The sequence below is a fragment of the Cryptotermes secundus genome, unplaced genomic scaffold (assembly GCF_002891405.2).
Source record: "Cryptotermes secundus unplaced genomic scaffold, Csec_1.0 scaffold213, whole genome shotgun sequence".
Lineage (NCBI taxonomy): Eukaryota > Metazoa > Arthropoda > Insecta > Blattodea > Kalotermitidae > Cryptotermes > Cryptotermes secundus.
The window spans coordinates 152,306-177,816 of NW_019731264.1; the positions used below are offsets into that span (position 1 = coordinate 152,306).

General features: G+C 43.9%; 1 protein-coding gene across 3 annotated transcripts; it reads left to right on the top strand.

Annotated features, from left to right (window-relative positions):
* LOC111866751 (chitooligosaccharidolytic beta-N-acetylglucosaminidase) lies at window positions 1-25,511 on the top strand. 3 transcript variants are annotated; one of them, XM_023855985.2, is made up of 7 exons: window positions 1-193; window positions 12,471-12,585; window positions 17,044-17,480; window positions 18,539-18,893; window positions 19,894-20,227; window positions 20,737-20,960; window positions 24,037-25,511. In XM_023855985.2, the coding sequence occupies exons 2-7, from the start codon at window positions 12,512-12,514 to the stop codon at window positions 24,452-24,454; spliced, it is 1,842 nt and encodes a 613-aa protein (XP_023711753.1). In that variant the 5' UTR covers window positions 1-193; window positions 12,471-12,511; the 3' UTR covers window positions 24,455-25,511. The 3 variants fall into 3 exon arrangements, with proteins under 3 accessions (XP_023711753.1, XP_023711754.1, XP_023711755.1); XM_023855986.2 differs by having other exon boundaries at window positions 12,474-12,585; XM_023855987.2 differs by having other exon boundaries at window positions 19,900-20,227; window positions 24,037-25,510.

Here is a 25,511-nt window from a genome sequence, read left to right on the forward strand (position 1 = left end):
GGCAGTGTGGTCGTACTATCAGGAGGTAACAGAGGTTACCTTACGCTTGCTTGTTCTCCTACTCCGCCAACCAGGCTTGTGGTGCTTGACCGGGGTCGACAGCCAGTTGGGTGAGTGGGAGGATGCCGTGTGCTGCCAGAGTACCGGGTTGTTCACCCATCTTGTAGCAGGCAGACAACTGCTACGCCACAGAGTGAGTACCTAGACTTACTGTTATATAATTCTGCATTTCATCGCGCTTGTCGCATGTAACAGGAGACACAGATGATCATATCAAGGGCACATAGAATACCCTCAAAGTGTACCACTGAAATTAATCATTTCTATTGGAATTGCTTTTAGAAGATATTAGCTGTCAGAATGGCTGTATACATATTTTAAATAGGTAATCAGTCGTTGTTTCTGTGTGTGTTTGTTTTAAAACTTATGACATTCTTAAATTGTTAGAGGAAGGTGTTGCGATGGTTATGAAGGGTTCTGTAACCTGCCATATACGTAATGCCGTGTAGTCCGGCGAGAGTCAACAGACTTTTGGGAAGAACATGAGTTTCCGTCTTTCAGGGTCGAAGAGCCAGCCAAGCAGTTTGCTTCGTGCTGGTTTCTTCCTCGATTTACTCTTGGACTCATATGATAGAGGCGATATATTACTCCGAAGCGTCAGTTGACTTTCACCGGACCGCACGGCGTTGTATTCCAGAAGATGGAACTGCTTATTAAATTCAGTAACTGGTGGTTTTTTGTGTGTCTGATGTGAAACATCCAGCGGCCTAAATGGTCGTGAATATTTCAGCCCTGTTTTCTCAGTTGTATGTTTATTTTATAACGTGACGCATGTAAACATAAGCATGAAGTTAATTTATTTATTCATGGTTTATTTAACGACGCTGCCTGTTGTCCCTGTAGCGTTTAGTGATGCGATGATTAGTGTACTGTGAATTGAAAAGGATGTTATAGAAACAGCCATGGACTAATTTTAAGTACGTACTATGTCCGCATTTATCGGTAGGGGCCGTAAGAAACAAGGAAAAATTAAGTCTGGATAACCGGTTTCCTGCCAGAGATCTGAACCCGGGTCGTCCTGAATAAGAAGTAGGAATGCCAACCACTAGAACACGATTTTCAATATATTTATGTGAGGGTAACTTATCTCGTTTTTATTTCTTTGTCTATATGCGTGTATGCTTAAAAGCTATGAATTATAAAATGAGTGTGGGCAGAGTTTATATGGGCTAATTTCATTGCTCTTTGCTCCTGCCTGCGTTCTAGGCGCGTTCGTAAAAATTGTGATAAATACATTGAGTGTATTTGTTTCCTTATCCGTCTGAATGAAACAACTCGGCTCCCAATGCATGGATTTTTGGAACGATATATCGAGGAATTTTACTAAAATCTATGAACATAATTCAATTTCGACTAAAATTTGACAAGAATAAAATGCACTTTACACTAAGATTAAAATACGTTTTGGGAGATACCTCGTTCTGCCTACTACCCCATTGACTAGCGCTCGCTGCGGTTGCTATGGGAGTTAAGCCATGGTTATTTCGTCCATGACTTTAGCAGTGCTTCGCGGTCTAAACGAAAGATGATGCCACAATCTCACAATTTTAAAATTATTGGAGGGGGTTGGGGTATAAAGTGTAGTGATGCGCCTTTTGCGTGTTCATGTAGTGTATTTGTCTTCGCTTTTTCCTGTTTGTGACGGACGTACCCGCTTATTGATTTTACCAGGATTTAAATTCCAAAGAGAATATGTATATAGAACCAAGTGGACAGAACATCAAGATGAAATAGCTGAACGCATCTCAAATTGGTATGTACATTTCATGTAAGAGGAAAAAAAAATTATCCTGAACTTAATTAACTAAGCACCACGCTATGAAGACGTATGGGGAAATGAAGATATAGCCCCGCAATTTTAAACTCGGTTCTGTATAGAGGTATGTGGTCAGCTTCACGCCCCTGGCGCTTTACCCCCAGGGAAAGTGTCCCTGTACCCTTTAGATTTATATTTCCTGTATTGATTTTGAAATGTAAGCAGTCGTTGAAGTAGTTTGGGGAAGAATTTATACGTTTCATTTTTATTGTCTTAGTTTGTATTCGTTAGTTTGTTTAACTGATCTTATTAGACCGCTGATGTCTTCCATCGAATAAGGCTACGCATTGATTACGAAGGACCTTACCGGACGTTCATCTGATTTATTCTGTAGTTGTTTAACTTCACTGTCTCAACTCCTAATGTCGAACGAGATAGTATTGTGTTCAGAGTAAGTGAGGACCAGCAGAGAGGCTGTACTGGCCTATGTGAAGGGCTACTTGCTGGATTCTTATGTAGGGGTTGAGGAAACCACGAGTTACACCATCCGTTATGACAGACAGGTTCACATACGCGTTTGGTGAGTTCAGTTTCTCATGTCAGTGAATAAGGAGAGTACTGTTTTGTGCAATGTGACCTCGTATAATCTGGTAGAAAGGCAAAAACATTTCGGGGGGACTTGTTGCCGCCATTTTCTCTGCATATGATGTCATCCCAGAATGCAGTGCGCTTCATGCTGACAGCTGCGAGAACGTCAAATCCCACATCTTCTAAGATTTTCAATGGCTCATCACAGTCGTTGATATCTTTGTACCAGACTACACGACGTCATATCCCTGCATATGTTTGTACGATCAGAATATGCCCAATCAAATAAGATATTGTATTCTAAAAAGGACGAAATCTCTGCACATAATTAAGCACTATGCCTTGAAGAAGCATGAAGGCATGGGCGCATGGATCTATGTATTCTTGAACTGGGCACGAGTTGGTGAGTGATGTTCTTCACGCCCTTGGCGCTTTATCCACGGTAAAGCGGTCCAGGTACCCACTGGATAGGAGGCTTGGTGGGCCCCAAGAACCGGTCTGGATGACGTGAAGAGGAGAGAAATGTTGCTCTTACCAGAACTAGTAGTTCTGTAGGTACATAATCATAACTAAACTCCAGTTTACGTGACGCTGAAATAGAGCTGATTATTTCTCCCACGTAGGGCTAGCGCAGTCGGTATGGCGACTGGTTACGGGCTGGACGACTGAAGGGTCGGAGTTCTAGTCCCACTAAGGTCAAGTGTTTTCTCTTTTCCAAATCGTCCAGACCGTCTATGGGGTTCACCCAACCCCATATCCAATGGATACCGAGGGCTCTTTCCCCGGGGGTAAAGCGGCTGAGGCGTGAAGCTGACCACTCACCTCCAGCTAGTGCAGAGGTCGAGAAAATATGGATCTATACCTCCACTCCCTTATACTCCTTCATGGTTTATTGGACAATTTTACCTTTTTTACCTTTAAATAAAGTGTGTTTACGAATTTGAAAGTCTTAACCGGTAAACTGTGGTAATTCGCAGTGAATTAGCTATAGTGTGGTTAGCTTTGAATTGATAAATATTTATTTTCTTTATCTGACGTTTGAGTGTAGGGTTCATTCATGCGTGTGCCTTTGATAAGAAAGTCGTCTCACATAAAGAAAGCTTGTCAAGTATCACTTCACAAATGAGATACCTGGTGTTCAGAACCCGGAATGCAATAATGTTTGGGTTCAGAGTCTAGTAGAGTAATTAAATGTTACAGGAACAAGAAGCAAACACAAACATGCCACATTTTTCATAGCATAACATTTTAAGTTGTCCTATTGTTATATAATCGGCTACGCTACAATAATGTAATTACCTTTCATTCTTCAATTGTGCAACTTTTTTCGTTCTTTCTTTGTTCTTCTTGTATCATTATATGCGCCAGTGGACGTATCTCTTCCAGCTGCTACAATCTTTCCGTCTCAATTTCATGCTATGTCCTCTCTTCTTAGTGTCTTCCAGTACATGGCTGAACCATCTTCTTCTGGATCGTCTCATAGGTCTCTTTCCTTTAAATTTCACTTCCAATACCCTTCTCTGTATTATTTGTCTGGCCATTGCTTTTACGTGGGAAAATCATTGGAGTTACTTCTCTTCTGAACACTATTCTGAATCACAATTTCCTCCCTAAGAGCTTCATGCCTATTTCAATTTCTTGTTTTACCTCTCAGCACTTATAAAATGTATATAAGCAGTTTTGTTTTGCTGCATTTTTTTTTGTGGTGCTTACAAATAGAAATGGAAGGGTTACCGTGACACAAGCAAATTATTCCATTCACAAGATGCTTCGGCCCAGATATGTCATTATCAGTTGACTCGCGAGGAATACACAAATGTTGAAGGAAGTAATATATTTATATATTTATACTAGCATTGTAGTTTTATATGAATCACATCAAAGTCTGTACACTCCTCACGGATCACCCGGCGATGGCCTATCTGGGCCGAAACACGGCGTGAGTGCAATCAGAACTTACTCTGCAATAATAACAACCTGTGAGCGCTAGCATTCGCATGGCCTGTTTTCATATCAGACTACACGTTCCCACTTGGTTTGTTATCGGCACCACAACAGAAGTCTAAATATTCCATGTGATAGTCGTACTGTTTAAAATTTTAAACACATGGTCGGGCTTCGTAATTCATGTCGATAATATGGCGACCAAGCGCAACCTTCTTATACATGCACACACACGAAATGAGTACCTTCCATGAATATTGCCTCTTTTCTGTATTTACGACATTGTGTAATATGTATTCAACCCCCGCATTATTTTACGAGATGTGATAGTGTCCTCTGCACCACGAGCTACCCTACTTGTTTATTCTAAGTTGTCCTTTTCCTGTATGGGGTAGTCTAGACCCCGAAATTCTGAGTGAATACAAAATAAGAGGTTCACCCTTTTGGGGAGAGACGTGCTTATGGGCACTTCCTGCAGGCGTTCTCCCCTCGTGATTTCAAAAACCATTTTAATTGGAATCCTCATTTGGAATTCCTATGACCATCCAGTGCTCCATACGTCTGAATGGTCAAACTCCTCTTTAAGGACGACGAATCAAATGTCGATCCTGAATCTGACTACGCCCTCAATAGGCGTGTCTCTGGATGTCCAAGCACCAAGTTCGGGGTTCGAATCCCTTTAAAAACTCAGGCTTTGCCAGCCACGGCGGACACCACGCTAAACTTTTGACTTGTTCACTTCGGTCGGACTCCTCGCCAGTTTAATCACTATCTTCACGTATTTGTGTGTTACTACTGAACTTCAGTGCGGCATCATCGAGTAGTACACTCAGCACCTCCCTGGAGGCCACCTCTCACTACCTGCCGAATCCTATCGCGTTGGTGCATGGTGCACTCACATCCTTTTGTTCATTTATCAATTAACTATAATTACTATTCCTAATGTAACTTTGTATAAGCATTTGATTCAATACATCATTCTATTAACCTGAAAACCGACTTCCGAAGACTTGAATTTCAATTCTTAAGTGCTCCAACGATCCCAGTCCACAAGACTTCCGCTCGGTCTACAAGTACTTCCCATCACTATCCTTCGGGATACAACAATTGGTAGTAGCTATACTGTATAGTGTCGAATGGTTGGTTGATAGATAAATGATGAACTGGAAAGGATTTAGAAGGAAACGGTCGTAGCCAATAACGGTACAATTCCGGCATTTGCCTGAAAGAACCGAGGACAACGACGAAAACATCGCGAGAATAACCTGTTTCCCTGCCGAGACTCGAACCGACCACCTCGAAAATACAAGTGTACAACGTTACCACTATATCCCCTCATTTGGTGTGTTCAGTTTCAAAACCTCTACATTTCTCACGTCACATTTCCGGGATAGCGCAGTCGGTATAGCGACTTCCTACGGGCTGGACGACCGAGGAGTCTGAGTTCGAGTCCCCGTAGTGTCAAGAATTTTCTCTTCTCCAAGTCGTCCAGACCGATCCTAGGGCCCACCCAGCCTCCTATCCAATGGGTACTGGAGGCTCTTCCCCCGGGGTTAAAGCGGAAGGGGCGTGAAGCTGACCACTCACTACCATCTAGTGCCGAAGTCAAGAAAATTTGGATCTATACATGTATGCAGCCACTCCCCCATACGCCTTCATGGCGTAATGCTTCATTAGCTAAGCAGGGGGACAGCTCTACCTTTACATCTCCGGTAGTAAGATTGTCCTGAATTCCAGCCCGTTATACGTCTACTTCAACGTCACAGGTGCTGTTTGGTGGTGCTGACATCTGTCCTTTCACCGACTTACCTACAAATTCAGAATCAACACATTTGTAACCAGCGTGACAAACGTAAAGGAGGAGATTTGAGTTTCCATGGTACTATGACTTCTTTTGAACAGTTGTTTCACAACACTTTCCGTATGGCAGATTGTTTAACTTCGAGTTCTACGGTGATAGATCAATTGGAAAAGATTTAGAAAGGAGCGTTTTTGTCCCAATATAAATACCATACCGACATTTACCTGGAGGCACTGAAGAAAACTACAAGAAACATCGCTCATTATAGCAGATGTTCCACCCGAGATTCGAACCGAATACCTGCCGAACACAATTCCAGGCCGTTATCGCTAGGCTAACTTTTTCAGTGACGTCGTCTAGGATGTGAGGCCGTCAGGTCCGCGATATAGCTCAGGCCGTTAGTGGCTGGCTTCCCACCGCGGCGGTCAGGCTTCGAGCCCGGGTCTGGTCATATGGAATTTGTGGTGGACAAAGTGGCTCTGGGGCAGGTTTTGTCCGAGTACTTCGGTCTGCCCTGCCAATCTTCATTCCACCAACCGCTCCACCATCACCCTCACCTATCATCTGGGGCTGGTTCAATAGGCCAGTAGTGGCCGCAGTACCAAGTGGACTCAGTCACACCCCACTAATAATACGTAATTGTAATATTAAATATTAAATAATAATGGTAAATATTTATCAAAGTTTTGGACGAAAATATTGTCTCTTCGTTCAAGTAGATAACAGCCAGCGAATTTCTCCGTAACGTTTATGAATATCTACCCGATTATACGGCGTCACACCTATTTGTAGTATTCTTCTTTATACACTGGAACTGTTTACGTTCACGGGGGTGCTGCCAGCATGTTAACAATGGGCTCTCCGCCAACGAGACTCTTTTTATCGTTCTTAAATATATAAGCCTGCATATTCTGTAAGTACATATACATGTAGCATGGTTTATGCTGCGCCATGAATATTTGTTAGGAAAACTATCGAGTCTTCCTAACAAATTGACCGAATTGGTAGCCAAAGAGTAAGGAGGCGTTCGCCCGAGCCCAGTGCAGCGCTTACTCTGACAGCTGTGGCTCGTCAGTTTATTCGGGTGACGCTTGTGACATTGATCACTGTCAGACAGCGAAGGATTTTTTTTCCTGCTAGTGGGGTGGGACTAAATCCCTTGTATTATTGCACCAGCCCCAGATGATAGGTGAGGGTGATTGTGGAGCAATTGGTGGAATGAAGATTGGCAGGGGAAACCGAAGTACTCGGAGAAAACCTGCCCCAGCGCCACTTTGTCCACCACAAATTCCATTTGACCAGGCCCGGGATCGAACCCGGGCCGCCGAGGTGGGAAGCCAGCGACTAACCGCTTGAGCTATGGCGCGGCCCCGACAGCGAAGGATACAACGTAACTTAAGTAGTTCGTGTACTTTGATCACAGTTGGAGCATGCGCGTATAGAGTTAAGAGAGATGTTCAAAAGTCGCGAGGCAACCGCTGTGATAAAATAAAATGTTTATAAGATTGTGCTACATAGGGCAGGATGTGCATTGCCTAGGCCCTTTTCGTATATAAAATATTCTTATTTTCTCAAAATAAATAAATAATTTGTATCATACGAATTCGGTTTATATTCGTATTTTGAGTGTACAGCATCAGACATCATAGCGAATCGTGGAGGGGCTCAACAGCAGCACATCCTAATCAAACCTTTCCTGAGTCTCAGTACGTGATATGATGGACTTCGAAGGATACGTGTAAATTAAGTTCTTGGGCTTTGTTTCACTTGAGAATGTCACAGCAGTTACGTGTACTATGAACAATACTCGCCCACATTTTGAACGTCTGCTAGACTATACAGGACCACATCCCAGAACAGGTTGTTTGAAATGATTAAAGTTTTTGCTTCACAGCGTACCAGTTTCCTGCTGTTACGAAATTGCTGCATAGTAAGCCTGATATTATGGTAGTTAACAGTCGGTATTAGGACGGGATACAGGCTTCAAGGCCGGGATTCGATTTCCGGCATGGATAAGAGATTTTTCTCTTCCCCATAGTGTCCAGACCGGGTCCGGAGCCCACTCAGCCTCCTATTAAGTGGGTACCGGGGCTCTTTCCCCGAGGGTAAAGCTGACCACTCACCTCTATCCAATGCTAAGGATAAGAATAACGGAGTTATAGCTCCGCTCCCCCATACGTCTTCATGAGGTGGTGCTTAACTAATTAAGCCCGGGATAGCTTTTACCGACCTGGGAAACTGACGACGAAAGTAGAGAATCGTGTTCCGGGTTGTAACGCTTCGTAGTCCGGAGAGAGCCCTACGTTTCGGAGGAAAATATGGCCTCCATTCTCGGGATCGAAAAATAAGCCAAGCAGGAAACCAGCAAAGCAGGCGGCAAATTGAGCCTTAAATAAATTTGGGACTGTGTTATAACCCCCGAGGTGCTAGGTATTGAGTTCGTCCTTTGCCGGAGATTCCTACGTTTCGGAGGGAATTATCGCTTCCGTTTTCAGGATCGGAAAGTAAGGCAAACAAGAAACTAGCAACGCAAATGGAAAATTGAGCCGTGAGCAATCTGAACTGTGTTGTGACCCCAGCGGCGCTAGGTCCTGAGTTCGTCTTCTGAGGGATGAAGGGAGATACTGAGGAAACTGTCAGGATTCTGTAGGGCTCCTGAAAGCCGAAGGACAGTCTATTATTATTATTATTGTTATTATTATTATTTTAATTTCAAATTTTTTTTTACCCGGTGGCAATGATACTGCAATAAGACACTACACACAAAGTAACACACGACACACAATGCATGCAATGCAAATACAATTACAATTACAGTTATATAAATTAATATTAATAAAAAATAAGTACACTATACACTAAACAGTAACAGTAATGAAATACATAATGTCATGTTCTGATGCGCCCACATTTCACCATGATCTTCCCTTCATTTCACTTCACTACACTTCATTGTATTTTTTATGATTTCGCCCACACCTTCACTTCACCTTACATATCACTTTCGGAACCCTTTTCCTAAAATTACTTGATTTACAGGAGACAGTCACTAAAGCATCTGCAGGCAGTTGGTTCTAGAACTGAATTGCCCTATTTACAAAGGAATATTTTCCGATATTCTGTCTTGCTTTCTGCTCCTAATTTTCGTATCATGGTCGACCCTGCTCAGATAGCATGGCCTATGTAATCTATCGCCTATAGCCTCCCAAGCCCGTTCTCCCGCGTACGCTTTGAAGGGAGCGCATATGCGAGCCATCTTTCTGCGCTATGTCAAGGTTTCCCAGTCCGGTTTATGTCGTATTTCCACTCATCTGACTGTCGTCTTTAGTTTGGTTTCATGCTTGGCTTACTTTTCAACCCTGAAGATGGAGACGTACATGTTCCTCCTAAACGTCGGTGATCTCTTTGAACCACACGGCATTTGAACCGAGAACACGCTTCAAAGTTGCCGATGCGAGAGCACCAGAGCTAACCTCTAATCTAGCAGTCTGCATGTATGAAACATAAGTAGCAATAACTCTTTCATCGTCGTGGTCGAGTGTTTGCATTCAGAATATGCCAGCTTCAAATCCTGGCCTGAAAGCCAGCTATCCTGACAGATTTGTCGTGGTTATGTTCACTCCCTGAGGATAAATACCGTAAGAGTACGTTACGTTGCCACTTGCTTTCATGTCCTTTCCAATTCATTGCCCTCATATCTGAGCTACTGAATGCATCGTTAAATAAGGCATAAGTAAGTAAATGAGTTGCCAACGTTTACAATAAAAGTATAAGTTTATTTACAATATTTGTACTCTGAAATGTTGCAACAATTGACTTTAGATTAGAAATATCGCTTCCAACAGTTCTTCTATTGTTGTGTGTGTTCATTGCCACAGGTATGTGTTTACCGAGCCGTTGCGTAGCAACGGTCAACTCTTGTGGTTCCGCTATTCCGGCTTTCAGCCATGTCACTATATGCTGAATGTTCTTGTCTGAAGAAACAGTTTCATAGTGCTACACGGCATAATCACGCAGGAAGTCTTCACGTCCGGCCAGAGAAATTACTGATAAGAAGCCAACCCTTTTATCTATGCCAAGGAAAGTGTAGTATACAAAGGGACCCAGGAGACAATGAACATCCATCTCTCTTATGTATATTTAGGTTTTTCTTCTTTCTTATATGATGCAAACCTAATAATAGGTTTGAGGTTATGTCTTTAACATGAACTCCTAATAGTGTGAGGGCTGGGTGGAAGGGGCAATTATTTCCCCTAGTGCTCCGTGAACTAGAATTTGAGCGCCAGCCGTACCGTAAACCCTCTTTATAACGGACTGATATGAAGGACAGGGTGTCCATTAGCGTTCATATCCACTCTGACCGAGTAAAATGGTACAGACGAAAGTACACCGTAGGATACGTAGTCAGTACACGCAATTAGACTCGGAAACACATAATGTGATTAAATAAAGATTCTTATATTTGGGGGTCTTTTCTTATTTTAAATAGTTTCCTAACTACAAAAGCCTACGGAATATGGATAGCAACGGACTAGGGGCTGGACGGACCGGGTTCGATTCCCAGTAGTGCAAGATTTTTCTCTTCTCCGCCGTTCAGACCGACTCTGTGGGCCCATCCAGCCTCCTATCAATGGGAACCGGGGGCTATTTCCCCCAGAGGTAAAGCGGGCGGGGCGTGAAGCTGACCACCGACCATCTAGTGCCAAGCTCAAGGAAGGTAGGGCTATGCCTCCACTTCACTCACTTCACAAACTTGCCTTTTGCTAAAAATAACTTTCTTCGTGCCTCATCATTTCTAATGCTAACAGCGGTACACGGCCAGAATTGGCCGTTATATCCGAGTTCGTTATAACGAGGGTTTACTGTGGTAGCATTTTACGCTCCATACGCGTCTTCTGTATGCGAATTTATGCAGTCTGCTTTATTTGGGTGGTCACGCGGTAGCGTATTTGGTTGAGGCACTATGCTACAAGCCGGAAGGTAGCGGGTTCGATTCCCAACGAGCTCACTGGATTTTTCAATTAACATGATTCGTTCCAGCCGCACTATGCCCCTGGGGTCGACTCAGTGTTTAACAGAAATGAATACCAGGAATATTCCTGGGGTGTAAAGGGCTGCCGGCGCGTAAGGCTGACAACCTCACCGCCATCTGTTGCAGGGACAGCTTTACCCCTTTTTACCTATATTTCAGTATTCAGGGTCACGAGGAGATTCAGGTGCTGTGTTACGTAAGTAATGAACTCGCCAAATCTGTCTGTCTGTTACAAGTTTACAGCACAAGCTCCCATAAGAATCGGAGAGTAAACGCAGGACATGAAGGCTTAGCGGTAAGGCTATATTCTGGAAGTTTCGTTTCACATCTTGGTCGGAGCACCGGATATCCTGACCGAAGTTTTCCGCGGTCTCCATCTGACCTTCCAGGTGAATATCAGGATAGTGCCTCTAGTAGGCCACGGCAGTCTCTTCCTTCCAATCTTTCCAATACTTCAATCACCATTTCATTGGACGCTGAAATGATCAAATTACTGACAGCGTGGTAATATAAACCACAAAAACAAAACGGTAGTATGACACTGAAGTCGCCACGAAATTAAGTACACTCTGGATCCATCTATGGAGAACATAAAAGCGAAGATCACAATTACCAAATTATATCTTTACTTCAGCTGCTCGCTTCTTTTTCGCTGCGCTCAGTGACCTCTACACGAACGAGACAAGAGCCGTTGTTATTCAATAGGCGAATCAACGAACGACCGTTTCTAAGCAACGGATCTGTAAAGACGCCTACAATAGAGGAACTGTTGAATGCAGTGCTTTCTGTTGGGTCCGCCACGAGGCTGTATAATGAGGACCCAAGGCCAGCTAATTTAATATGTCGGTAGGAAATTGATAAAGAGTTTTGCACGGGCGGCTGTGACAGGACGACCTGAGCTCTGGAAGCTGCAGAATCTTCACCGTTAGAAGCCGTTACCAGGGAACGGCTGGTTAAGATACAGCAGGCTGGAAAAGGCTTAGCGGGTGCTGTGGTGATTTGTGAAGTATGGAGATTAGCGGTGGCCCTGTATTTATGTTTAGTTCCAAGTTGTGTGTATACTTGGCCAATAAATCCAATATCCAATGCATACCCCGTCTATAGTCACACACCCCTAAATAGCGACAGTATCTTCGGTCCTGAAGATGGAGGCAATACGTTCCCTTGAAAAGTCCCTGAACTTCTACCGGTCTACACGGCATCACACCCAAGACGACAATGTGCTGCAATTGGGCTATGTTCTTATTGTTTTCACTTTCACACGGCCGAACTATGTATGCATGTTACAGCAGTCCACAGATTGCGGCGTTTCTGTGTGTCGCCAGCTGATATGAAGGTCGCCTACCTGCTGCAGGTGTTGAGTGCTGCCGCCTGCCTGTGTGCGGCCGAGGACAGTGGTCCAGGGTGAGGCAATTCACCTTTGTTTCTGTAATCTGGACCCAGTTACTAGTATCAGTAAAATTAGGGAGTTAGTAAGCCGAACTGGGGAAAAAAAGAGGTACGTAAAATTGTTGAGTTAGTCTGTTGAACTGAGGAAAATACCAGTAAACTTGTGAGTTAGTACGTCGAACTGGTCAGAGTACTGGTAAGATTGTGGAGTCAGTACGTCAGACTGGTGAAACTACTGGTAAAATTTTGAGTTAGTATGCCGAAATGGTGAAAGTAGATGTAAAATTTTGAGTTAGTATGCCAAACTAGTTAAAACACTGGTAAAAGTTTGAGTTAGTATACCGAAGGCCGCGCCATAGCTCAAGCGGTTAGTCGATGGCTTCCCACCGGGGCGGTCCGGGTTCGATCCCGCGTCTGTTCAAGTGGGATTTGTGGTGGACAATGTGGCCCTGGGGCAGGTTTTCTCCGAGTACTTCGGTTTCCCCTGCCAATCTTCATTCCACCAATTGCTCCACACTCACCCTCACCTATCATCTGGGGCTGGTACAATAGGCCAGACGTGGAAGCAGTACAAGGGACTTAGTCCCACTCCACTTGCAATAAAAAAATAATAGTATACCAAAATTGTGAAAATGTCGGTAAAACTGTGAGTTAGTATGCCGAAATTGTGAAAGTACCTACAAGTGTGAGCTAGTACGTCGAACTGGCGAAATTACAGATACATTTGCACAGTTATTACGCCGAGCTGGTGAAAGTACAGGTGAACTCTCTGTAAGACAACAGATTATTAATTTTATGGTATTTTTACCAAGTATAAACATGAGATTTTAGGCTCCCACAGCGGTGAATGTGAAGATCAGTGTCTTCTGACATGTTTCGCCTTGACAAAGAGATTACATGCCGTCACATCTCGAAATAAAATTTTCAACATTAATGTTAATACACAGTATAAAAGATTTATTGGAAAGATTCTTAAAAAGTGAAAGAATTGTAATATGTTGAAATAATGGAGAGAGATTTTACGTCCATCATAAGTAAACAAGAGTATTTCAGAAAATAAGTAATTCTTTATTTCAGAATTTTATTTACCCTATTGAAAAATTAAAATTCGACATATAAAAATATAATTATCCTGTTTTTTGTACGGGACCAAAACTTGATTATTTTGTTGTTTCTGCAGCAGGAGAGCAGAATCTAAATGCACGTTTCAAATTAATAATGAGAAGGAGTGAAAAGAACTACGGAGAAGTGCAGATACAGGGTGTTTCAGAAGGTGTTGTCATAACTTACAGGAGCTACAGCGAGAACATTTAACTCACAATTTTTCAATTCATAACCATTACTCATTTACACTGCTTCGTAAAAGAAAGTACAGTGCGTGCAGTTAAGGGGAACTTCGCAACAGCGCTGACCCGGCCCAACATTCCTCACAGATTACTGCTGTCACTGCTGATAGCAGAATGAGTCATTAGCGCTGATAAATGTGCGCCGTTACAGTTGCAGTTACAACAGCAATGTGTGAGGAATATTGGGCTCGGTCAACGGTGTTGCCAAGTTTCCTCCTTGATTGATAAGGGCATTGAAATTCCTATATTCCAATATATTAATCATGTATAAGGTATTTTTACTAATAATAATTTCAGTTGTACACGTGGAAGCTGATAGGGACAGGCACAAATATTTCTCTAATTTATACAGCATGCGACAAAAGATACAGTACTGAAACTCGCGCATCTCGAACGCGCATGTGCGTTTGTCGACGGGGCATTGCACCAGCCGCACGTGGACCCAGTAGTGAAAAGGAAGTTGTGTTGTGCAATTGTTGTTGGAAATAGGTCTCTCGACAGAGGAAAGAGTATTCATAGTCGAGTATTATTTCCGCTCATACGGAAGTGGTCGCCAGACAACTCGCTTCCTTGGTTTTGCGCGGCCAGATGTTACCGTCCAGAAACCGCTACACAGTACACGTGTGACGCTATGGTGTGCCCTCTCAGCACACGGTATATTAGGCCCCTATTTCATTGAGGATGAGGAAGGCAATGCTCTTACCGTCACCCAAGAACGCTACAGGGACATGGTGATCGGACCATTTCTTCAGGATTTGAGAAGGTTCTGTCGTGCAAAGGGCCTTCACATGAATAGCCAGTGGTATCAACAGGACGTCTTTTCATTTCAGTACTGTATGTTTTTGGCGCATACTGTATTTGGGTAGTTTATATGTTCAAAATTACATACATAGTGAACTTAAATGTGACAACTAAAAAAAATGAGATCTGCAGTAAAATTAATTATATACAAAAACACATCTCTAAGTCATATGATTAATTACATATTTAACCCTTCACTGCACTATTTTTTACTGAACTCTAAAAAGTGTTTATATATTCAGGATTGATGAAGGAATATAGGAAAAATAATGAAAAAAATATATCACCCGCAGTTTTTTAAGTGTTTTTGTTTAAAAGCATAAAACTACTGAACTACTGTAAATTATAACGGTGTCTCTAGAACTCCTTGTATGTGGGCTGTTGCATTTGAGGTACTCTTAACTGTGGCTATGAACAGCATTGTCTTGTCAGTTTTAACGCCGTGTAGTCCGTTAGGAGTCTATTGACATTTCGGAAGAAAATACTGCATCCATCTTCAGGTTCAAGGGTAAGCCAAACTATAAACCAGAAATTATCAGGCAGTAAGCAGAGTGTATTTGCTGGCATACTTTTCAACCATTAAGATAAAGGCAGTATGTTCCTCCGAAACGTCGACGGACTTCTACCGTACTCCACTACGTTACCTTCAAATATATAGTACTGTCTTTGTATTATACAGTCTTATATTGTTCCATGGATATTAGATCACTCATATATTATCTTGATAAGCGTCACTGGACCATAATTAACCAGCCGCCACTGCAGATATCAAGTGTCCTTACGTAAACAGACAACCCGTCTTCCTGTACTGTGTTACCGTGATGCAAGAGAAATGCCTCACGGTCATAAAACTGTATTGCATTAATCGGGGTAGCGATCTGACCTTGGATTAAGCAACAGACACAAACAGGACGTGAAAGGGATTGACAGTAAATGGGCACTTGCCGTCGGGCAGCAGCTGATACGTCGTTTCTGACTACTAGTCGAACTGTCCCTAAAGCAGATGCGGAGCAGCACAGTCGATACGAGTATATCGACTAGCCTACTGGTTGCACAAGTGGCTAATCGAGTTTCGACCCACGTACGAGACAAGAGATGTTCCACATAATTTGCTGCATTCTGTTGTGTCACCCACTGTACATAATATTCATTATGTTTCTTTCAACACAACGTTAATTCCAGGAGGTAGAGTTTGTTGTCAAGGTCGACATGTTTCGGCAAGCGTGTGCCATCTTCAGGTTGTTTTTAATTGCAGCTACTACAAAATTTACGCTAAGTACATGGTGGTATAATTGTAATTAAGAACCGGATCTGAAGATGGCACGCGTGCGCCGAAATGTGCTCTAGACAGCGAATTCCATCTACTGGAAATAATGTTAGTGTTCAGAGAAATATAATAAATATTGTCTATATACAGACGTTTCTCTCCCTACAGCTCCCAGAATGGCTCTGAAGCCCACCCAACCTCCATCTAATGGGCACTGGGGGCTCGTTCTCCTGGGTAGAGCGGTTGGGGGAGAAGATGGAGCCGACAGTTTGCCTCCATTTTGTGTTGACATTAAGAATATGTGCAGCTATATCTCCACTCCATGCGTCCTCATGCCGTGGTGCTTAAGGATGTATAGAAGTTGCTTACAAATGGTACAGTATTGATAACAGTTATACAGACCGTTCGTTCTTTATTCTGAAATCCCTAAAAATGTTTGGACTCAGTTCACTAACCCGTTCAAAATTTAGCGCAATTTTAATTGTCACTAAATTTAGACGTAATCTTATTGGAAGTTCGTCACCTAGCATATTATATTACATGAAAAACACGTAAAAATTATATCATGAATTATAAAATTTTGGCATTTGTAATTTCAGAATTTAGGAATAATGTTGGTACATTTACATTCAGTAGAAATTAATAACAATCTATTGAAATTTTGCTTTTACTCTATTTGCAAGCTGTTCACTGTGGTAGTGCGGCAACGCTGGGAACATTTATAAAGTACCCGCGACCTTCCGGCTTGTAGCGTAGTGCCTCAGCCAACTACGCCACCGTGTACCCTTTTATAAAGAAGTATGTATCGGTTACTGGACGAGTGATCAAAACTGCCCCCGCTGAGTAGGTACACTTCCTCCGTCACGCCTGTTGACGGAAACAGCTGTAGTTGTGATTGGTTGTGCCTGAAAAGAGCTGAAGGCGGTTAAAATAGGCCAATAACAGTCATGTTTGTAGTCTTATATCAAAGGACAGACGCAGTTTACACATCTTGAGAAGTTCCATCTTCTGGGGCTTCACGCGACGGCAATTACCGCTGCCACTGTTTCTTTTCCTCAGATGGCAATGGTCATGGGCTTGCAAATCCGGGAGGTGCGTGAAATCGGAGTACCCCATATCCTACGCTTCAAGCAGAGGTATCTCCAACATCACCCGGAAATCCCAATCGGCCTGCCGCCTCACATGTGGGCAGTATGGAGCCCTCTGGCCGCACCCTACAGGACCCACCACCATCGGCGAGCAGGTTGTGGCCTTCCATCCCAGTATCATCCGTTTTGACTTGCTGGAAGTTGTCGATTCTGGCCGAGGAACAAGGGAGTACCTGGCGGCCTGTACGCAGCTGTTCCTAGACAACCTCCTGGTGGAATGTGGAGCCAACTGTTCCGTCGTATCCGACACAGACGTATACGTGCGTCTTGTTACCAGGTCGCAGGATCTCACACTCAACTGGAACACTGACGAGACGTACACACTCGACATCGTCACTAGCTCAAGAGGTAGGTACATGGGGCAGTCTAACAGAAATGAGTACCAGGAATCTTCCTGGCGGTAAAATGCGGCCGGCCGGCTCGCAAGACTGACAGCCTCACCGCTCTCTGTAAAGCGATTGTCTATAAAATGGGGGAGCCTCGACGTCTCACAACCCTATGGACCTTCACGGCCTGTTACAGGGATAGCTTTACCATTGTATTATTTTTAACGACTCTGAGAATTCAGATCATATAGCTTGGAATGACACGACGATTAACGAAAGATACATTTAATACATGTGGGGCGGGGATAGCTCAGTTGGTATAGTGACCAGGCTGCTAGCTTGACTGCAGTGTAACCGGGATTGGATTCCAGATAGGAGAAGGAAATTTCTCCCCACCATGTCGGCCAGACCGGCCATGGCATCCAGTGGGTGGCGAAGGCTCTTTATCCGGGATAAAATTGCCGGGGCGTGAAGCTAGATACTCGCCTCAATCCAGCGCTGAAATTAAGAATGCTTTGGGCTATATTTTCACTCCCTCGCATGTCTGCTTGGCAAGATGGCAACATAGCAGCTTGTTTCTTGCTGATCGCTGTCTTTTCTTACTCTTCGTACCTGAAAATGGAGACAGTACGATCCGACGTCATTAAACTTATTCCAGGCTACCCGGCACCGCAGCGCAAAAAGATGGTGCTGTACTATTTAAGAAAAATGGCCCTAGATGTGAGGATCACAAAACGGGAGAAAAGGCGATTATATGGTCACTATCTTTGGAATTTCTATTTCGAATGTACAAAATGTTCACTGCTCTCATATGAGAAATAACTGTTCGCGTTCTTGTAACATGATTAAATTGTGTGCTGATGCCAGGGTCTGAGGTTTATTCTTTCAAATGAAATTACAGAAGATAGTGCTTTGGCCAGAGCTCACCATTGCCTCAAACAGTTTCTTTTCCACATACTCCATCATGTTCACCCTAATAAATGCTAAGGTGTACAGTTAAAGAGTCTGTTCTGCGATCATGGCAGTGTTTCGTATATTTCCCCATATTTTGCAAAGGTCTACATAACCCTACTTTTGCAGTGAACAGTGTAACGGTGAACATCCGAGCGGAGACGGTGTACGGCGCTCGACATGGCTTAGAGACGTTAAGCCAGCTCGTGGCACGGGTCCCAGCACCTCTGGGAGGAGGCGGGAGAGGACACAGTTCACCCCGTAAACATCTGCTGATCATGGCCACCAACGTCAGACTTAGCGACGCTCCCATCTTCCGCCACAGGGGACTGATGTTAGACACGGCTCGTAACTTTCTACCCCTGTACGCCATGAAGCGCACGCTAGACGCCATGGCGGCGTCCAAGCTGAATGTTCTGCATTGGCATGCAACGGACTCACAGAGTTTCCCGCTGGAGTCACCCCGCGTGCCCCAACTCGCAAGGTGCGTATAGCCAGAGAGCAGAGGAATCAAACGAGAGGGCACATGAGATTCAGACGGATAAAATCAACGAGTAGATGACATTCAAGGAGTCCGAAGCGCGCAGTGGCTGAGAACCAGAGGGTCAGAATAACAATAGATAGGTAAACAGGGACCAAACAACAGTGTAGATGTGATTCAAGGGGACCAAACCATAAAGTTGATGTAATTACTCCTTTACGGCGGCTTGGCTTCACCACGCCTAAAGAATCCCCCCTGTCCTCGGTTTTTCTTTAAGGGGTTTCGGTCCCTTCCTTACCTTTCTCCCCAGAATGTGTTGCCCAGCGGTCACCGCGTGGCGGGAGGAACTAGGATTAGCAGCCAGAGCCCTCCTTAACAGGTGGCCTTCTGGGACTTAATAGTGTTCACCTACCGGCATCAGTGCACCCCACCAGAGCCATTTACCAGGCTCGGAGCCCCATCATTGTCACACACTGGGCCAAATGTTCTTCGAAGCACCTTCCCTTCAGAGACTCTCAAGTTCTCACTACACCTAGTTAACGTCCAACTCTCGCTCCCACACACCAGTGCAGGTCTCGGCATTTGTTTGTGCCATCTGAGTTTAGTGCTTAGGTTAAATCGAGGATACACTGTAATCACTTGGGGACACGCAGTAGTGTAGTAGGTTGAGGCACTATGCTACAAGCCGGAAGGTCGCGGATTCGATTCCCGCCGATATTATTTTATTTTTCAATTGACCTAATCCTTCTAGTCGCACTATGACCCTGGGGTAGACTCAGCCTCTAACAGAAATGAGCACCAGGAATCTTCCCGGGGGTAACCGGGACTAAGACTGACAACCTCACCGATTGTCTAAAAAATGTGGGAGCCTCTATGTCTCAGAACACTATGGACCTTCACGGCCTGTTACACAGTTTTACCTTTTCTACTGTAATGTTATTGCCTATAAATTCACTGTTTCTTAAGAGAAACTAAATTTATATGACATATTTTTGATATCGAGACGCAGGTTCGGGGCGTACTCTTCTCGCCAGGTGTACACGCCGCAGGATGTGGCATACCTACTGGAGTACGCGCGTCTGCGTGGAGTACGCATCATCATGGAGCTGGACGCTCCATCTCACGCTGGTAACGGTTGGCAGTGGGGCGAAGCAGCAGGATTGGGGCAGCTGGCAGTCTGCGTGAACCAGCAGCCCTGGCGCAAGTACTGCATACAGCCTCCATGCGGCCAGCTCAACCCCACCAACCCTAATCTGTACCGCGTCCTCCGGGATCTCTATAGAGACATACTGGACATCTTCCCACGGGGCGAGCCCCTGCACATGGGCGGAGACGAGGCAAGTAGCAGCAACGTTCTCTTTGAGCCAAGAGGCACCGCGCAATGAAAACGTACGAGAGAAAGTATAGGCATAGCTTCACACATTCATAATTTCGCTACTTCATGAAGGTTTTAATTCCTAGCCGCTTTACTCCGGCAGTATCATTCATATTGGCCTGGATCAGCCTCTCTCTCCTCACCCCTCTCCCTTGGATCTCGGATGACCACTTTCTTAGCCTACATAGCCTCATCTCCAAGTTACTTTTACCCTGAAAATGGAAGCAACATGCTCCTCTGAAGCTTTGGCATCCATCTACAACATTCCACGAAAAGGGCAATGTAGGTGGATATGTCAAGGGATTAACTTAAAATGTGTCGTGCCTTCCAAAGGGAGAGAGATATTTGGATATTTCGTTTATGAAATGTGAATTGTTCATGGATAACCTTTAAAAGGACAAAAATTGCTCAAATAATCTTCGTAATTGAGTAAGGCGTGGAGACAGTCTTGAATGCCACCGATTTTTGCAGGTTTATTTTCCTTGCTGGAATTCTTCAGCCGAAATCGTAAACTGGATGGAAGCTAGGGGTCAGGGTCGCGGTCAAGCCGATTTCCTGCAGCTGTGGGCGGATTATCAGTCCACTGCACTTGGAACCCTGGACGAGGAAGTGGGCCACTCCAACACGCCTATCATCCTTTGGTCAAGTCACCTTACAGAGCCTGGGGTCATCGAGAGCTTCCTTAACAAGGACAGGTGGGTAAGGATCTTCAAAAGACCACCCATATAGAAGTTGTGACCTCTTAACCTGGACTATGATATGGACAACTCGAAAACGTCCCTCAATCTGGAGAAAAAGTGGACAAATCATACACCTCCACTCTCCTGTGGTCCAGTCCCTTGCAGACTGAAGTCATCTAAAATAACACCACATATACACGGCGCCAAATCCCAGAAGACTGCTTTCTTCATAGTCACCGCCGTGAAAGCCTCAAATCTTACATCTAAATGAACTTCACGCTTCAAAGGTAAACAAATGATGTGTGCAGTTTTGTAATTTTTTTACTCTTCAGTATTATTTTTCACAATAATTTTTATGAGAAATTTGGTGAAAATTCCAATGACCACTTGTCTTGCCAACGCAGAACAGCCAAAAGCCTTCACCTCTTCATAAAAATGAACCCTGTGCCTTTACCGGATCAGAACAGTCCAGTGACTTCTTTTTATAAATCATATATAACAAGAATTATGACTGTACTCGTAAAATAGCTAATCTCAGGAAAGAAAGTCTGGCCTTTATTCATGAAAATACGATAACGTTATTCCGATCTCCTGACTTGACCCAGCATTGAAGTCTCTCGGTAGTTGTACTAACAACTGAAGTGTGTGTGCAGACAATTCCCGCTGCTTTCGTGCTTTCGTGTTTCAAGTCAGCTTGGTTACAATCCTGTCTATTGTTGAGGTTGTGCAGCGAGAATAAGATATGTAAGTATCATCGTGAATGATGATATTAAAATGAATCTTGAAGAAGTGAAGGGTATAAGCTTGGACACTATTCAACTTGCTCAGGATAAGGTCCCAGCGCTGGGCTCCTTTGTATATCATCACGAATCCTTCTGTTTCGTAAAAGTGGAGCATTTATTCATATTTTGTCGCATTCTGTTGTGAAAATCACTATGCATAATGTTCATTCTATTCTTGTCAATACAACTTTATTTCCAGCAGGCTGAGTTTACTGTCTAGGATAATATGTTACGGCACATATGTGCCATTTCCAGGTCTGATTTTTACTCACAATTATTCTATGGTACAATAGGCCAGAAGGTGCCGCAGTACAAGGGACTTAGTCCCACCCCAGTAGCAATAATAATAATAATAATAATAATAATAATAATACAATTATTATAACATTTACTTAGCATAGGCAGGTGTTATTGAAATATATGTTGGCATTACATACTGCCACGTGTTTTAAGTGCCTAGACATGGGGTTTAGATTGGTAATTGGATTAACTGGACTCTTTAAACTCGTAACTACCGGTAACTGTAACAGTTTCATGGATCTACACACTTAATAAATCACTACAACACAAATTAGATCTTCTCAGTCTGCTGCGTCTTTATCGGGCGTTGCCTGGTAACGGCTCTCAACGCCATTGATTTATCAGCTTCCGTGTTCAAGGTTCTTACTGGCCGGCGACTATCTCACAAAAGTTCTTCATGGCTGCAACTTCTGGCCACCACTGGCTAGTACTGACTGTCTGCAGACACTCACAATCTCAACTCCCAGAAAGTCAAAGTCCAGCTCAAAGACCGACTGTCAGTCGGAGAGCCTGTCTTGGTGTCAAGCCCCATTTGGGGCACAAGAACAGATTTTTGTCATTGTCAGGCACTTGCTGGTTTGATGATGTGGGGCGCCCTCTCTGACGAGAAACCAGGTCTGTCATTTGCAACTGCTGGTGGTCCTCGTCGATACAGACTAGCAAAACTTCGGTGGTTGATGCTTAGGCACCGTCGACCTAGTAACATTTAATCTAAATAAACGACTTTGAACATTATGGGTCCAGCTCTTAGTCGTCTGCTTGTGCTTCATAGATCTGACCGTTGCGGTCAGATATTTATGTGAGTACACTGGAAAATACCTGTATAATTTTTATAATGCAGCCCTTCAGTTTATCCAGAGTGTCCGTCCAGGTCCGAGGCTTTGCGTTCATTTTCGTAACATAATTCTTTTTTACGACGAGGAGTTGTTAGCCCCACGCCCAACCCCCAAGCTGGAGGATCACCCCTTGCCCATTTCCGCGACTGCTTTTCATTATATTCGCAGCTTCCCTCCAACCTGGAGGGTGTCTCTCCATCCGCAACCTGAGGACGCGCCATGCCGTGGTGACAAGGGACCCACCTAACATGGGTGTGAAACTTGGTCTCTGACATTAAGGGAGGAACATAGACTGAGGGTATTTGAGAACAGGGTGTTGAGGAGAATATTTTGGCCGAAGAGAGATGAAGTGACAGGAAATTGGAGAAAACTGCATAATGAGGAGCTTCATAACTTGTACTCTTCTCCAAGTATAATTAAATGATCAAGTCAAGGAGGATGAGATGGGCAGAGCATGTAGCACAAATGGGGTAGACGAAGAATGCATATAGGATATTGGTGGGAAAGCCAGAAGAAAAGAGATCACTGGGAAGACCAAGGCGTAGGTGGGTAGACAATATTAAAATGTATCTTAGAGAGATAGGATGGGATGGCGTGGGTTGCATTGATGTGGCTCAGGATAGGGATCAGTGTGAACACTTGTGAACACGGCCTTCGGGTTCCATAAAATGCTGAGAAATTCTTGAGTAGATGCGGGATTGGCGGTTCCTCAAGAAGGGCTCAGCTCCATGAGTGAGTAAGTACTGTAAGTAAGCTCTTCAGTAATTTGAATCTGAACAGTCATGCTATACACTCATAGGATACACTGTACTTGGCTTTCGAGAATGCGCCTGCTATCATCAGTGTTAATGAATTTGGGGGAAGGGGGGATTTGGGAGCCCTTACCTAAAGATCACAGAGGGCTGTGAATGCGGCGTGAGGCCGTGATTGGACGAAACTGAGAAGCGTAGTAATTCAACGACCATGTGCTTCATGAAGAGTCCCCTCCCCAAAGTCATTAGTCCTGAAGATGAAGACTGAAATGTTTGCTGAAACATTGGAAAATCATGAACATTATAAATGTTGTATTCCCAAAATCCAAAACTCATGCACTAAACCACAGCCGTGGAAAATTAAGGGCTAGAAGATACACTGCAGGTTTAACTACAGTATAGTGATTCTTTTGTGTTCCAGGTACATAATACAGACATGGGTTCCAGCTTCTAGCAGTCTACCTGTAGAACTTCTGGCAAAGGGCTACAGGGTAATTTACTCAACGAAAGATACGTGGTACCTGGACCATGGGTTCTGGGGCTCTACCGTGTACCACAATTGGAGGGTGGTATATGACAACAGGATCCCACGCAAAGCTGGTGTGCTTGGAGGCGAGGCGTGTATGTGGTCAGAACTTGTAGACAACCAGTCTCTCGATGCCAAGGTGTGGCCTCGAACGGCCGCCATGGCTGAGAGGTTGTGGGCAGATCCGGAAACCAGGAGTTCGAGTGCCGAGGCCCGCTTCTATAGACACCGCCAGAGGCTCGTTACGAGAGGAATCAGGGCAGACGCCGTTTCCCCTGCCTACTGTTACCAAAATGAAGGAGAATGTCAGTAACATTTGTAAACTAAACATAATAAATAATATTTTAATTATAAATGTTTTCCTGGACACTGTGATTTAGAACACTTCTAACTTACGACCAGTGGCCGGGGCGTGTTAGCACGGTAATGAACCTTCCGGTTCCATAAAAATGTTGTAAGATCTTAGGTGCTAATATGACATTTTCTTTATGATTTGACCCCGTACAGTTCGGTAAACCGTCACCAACGTTTTAGAGGAAAATGTCGATTCACACTTCAAGGTAGAAGAGCATTCTTATTCAGGATTTATTAAGTAAACAAATCTAATGTTTCAATGCTAATCACACTGCACTCTACTGTATAAGGTAAAAGGTGAAGTTTAACGAAGTACCATACCATGCACATTTATCGGTAGTGGAGGTATAACTCCAATTATTCTTAATCTTAGCACTCAATGAAGGTGAGTGGTCAGCTTCATGCTCCGGCTTCAGTTCGGGTAGGAATTCCCAGTGCCCGATGAGCAGGAGGCTGGTCTGAAAGACGTGACGAAGAAAGAAATCCCATGCCCCTCACCGTCCAGTCTATATGTAGCCCAGTCATTACACTTGTGGCGTTCAATTTTCACCAGAAAATAAAAGATGTTAACAGATAAGAACAGATGAAAGGTGCTGTCCTCTGCGATGTGACGTCATGTAGTCTGGCAGAGGAAACGGACGTTCTGAAGGAACGTAGCGCTTCAAGGTCCAAAAGAAAGTAAAGCAGCTAACAGAATTTAGTAAATGCTGCTCGCTGTTTGTTGCTTGCTTGATGATTTCGCCAAACAGAAGTTTTCCAAAACTAGTCTATGTGAATTCGCACTATAAGATTACGAATTTCGGTCACCTACAGCGTCTTCCATAACAGGCTGTAAACTGACACAGGATTTGGTATCTGTCGTTTTTAAGAACTCACTGGTTTGAGAAGAAGACAGTAATCCGGGAAAACAAAGCAAGACTTTTTTATTGTAGAAGAAACTATTGTAAATACAAAAGAGTCCCAGGCAATGCCCATCCAGCCTTCTGTGGTACATTCTAATAAACATCTTATTCTAC

What these genes read in the sequence shown, in the direction of transcription:
- LOC111866751 (XM_023855985.2), top strand. Translation starts at nt 12,512, where the DNA reads ATGAAGGTCGCCTACCTGCTGCAGGTGTTGAGTGCTGCCGCCTGCCTG. An exon ending in GCCGAGGACAGTGGTCCAGG is followed by an intron (nt 12,586 to 17,043) that starts GTGAGGCAATTC and finishes TCTTTTCCTCAG; the next exon opens with ATGGCAATGGTCATGGGCTT. An exon ending in AGCTTCCTTAACAAGGACAG is followed by an intron (nt 20,961 to 24,036) that starts GTGGGTAAGGAT and finishes TTTGTGTTCCAG; the next exon opens with GTACATAATACAGACATGGG.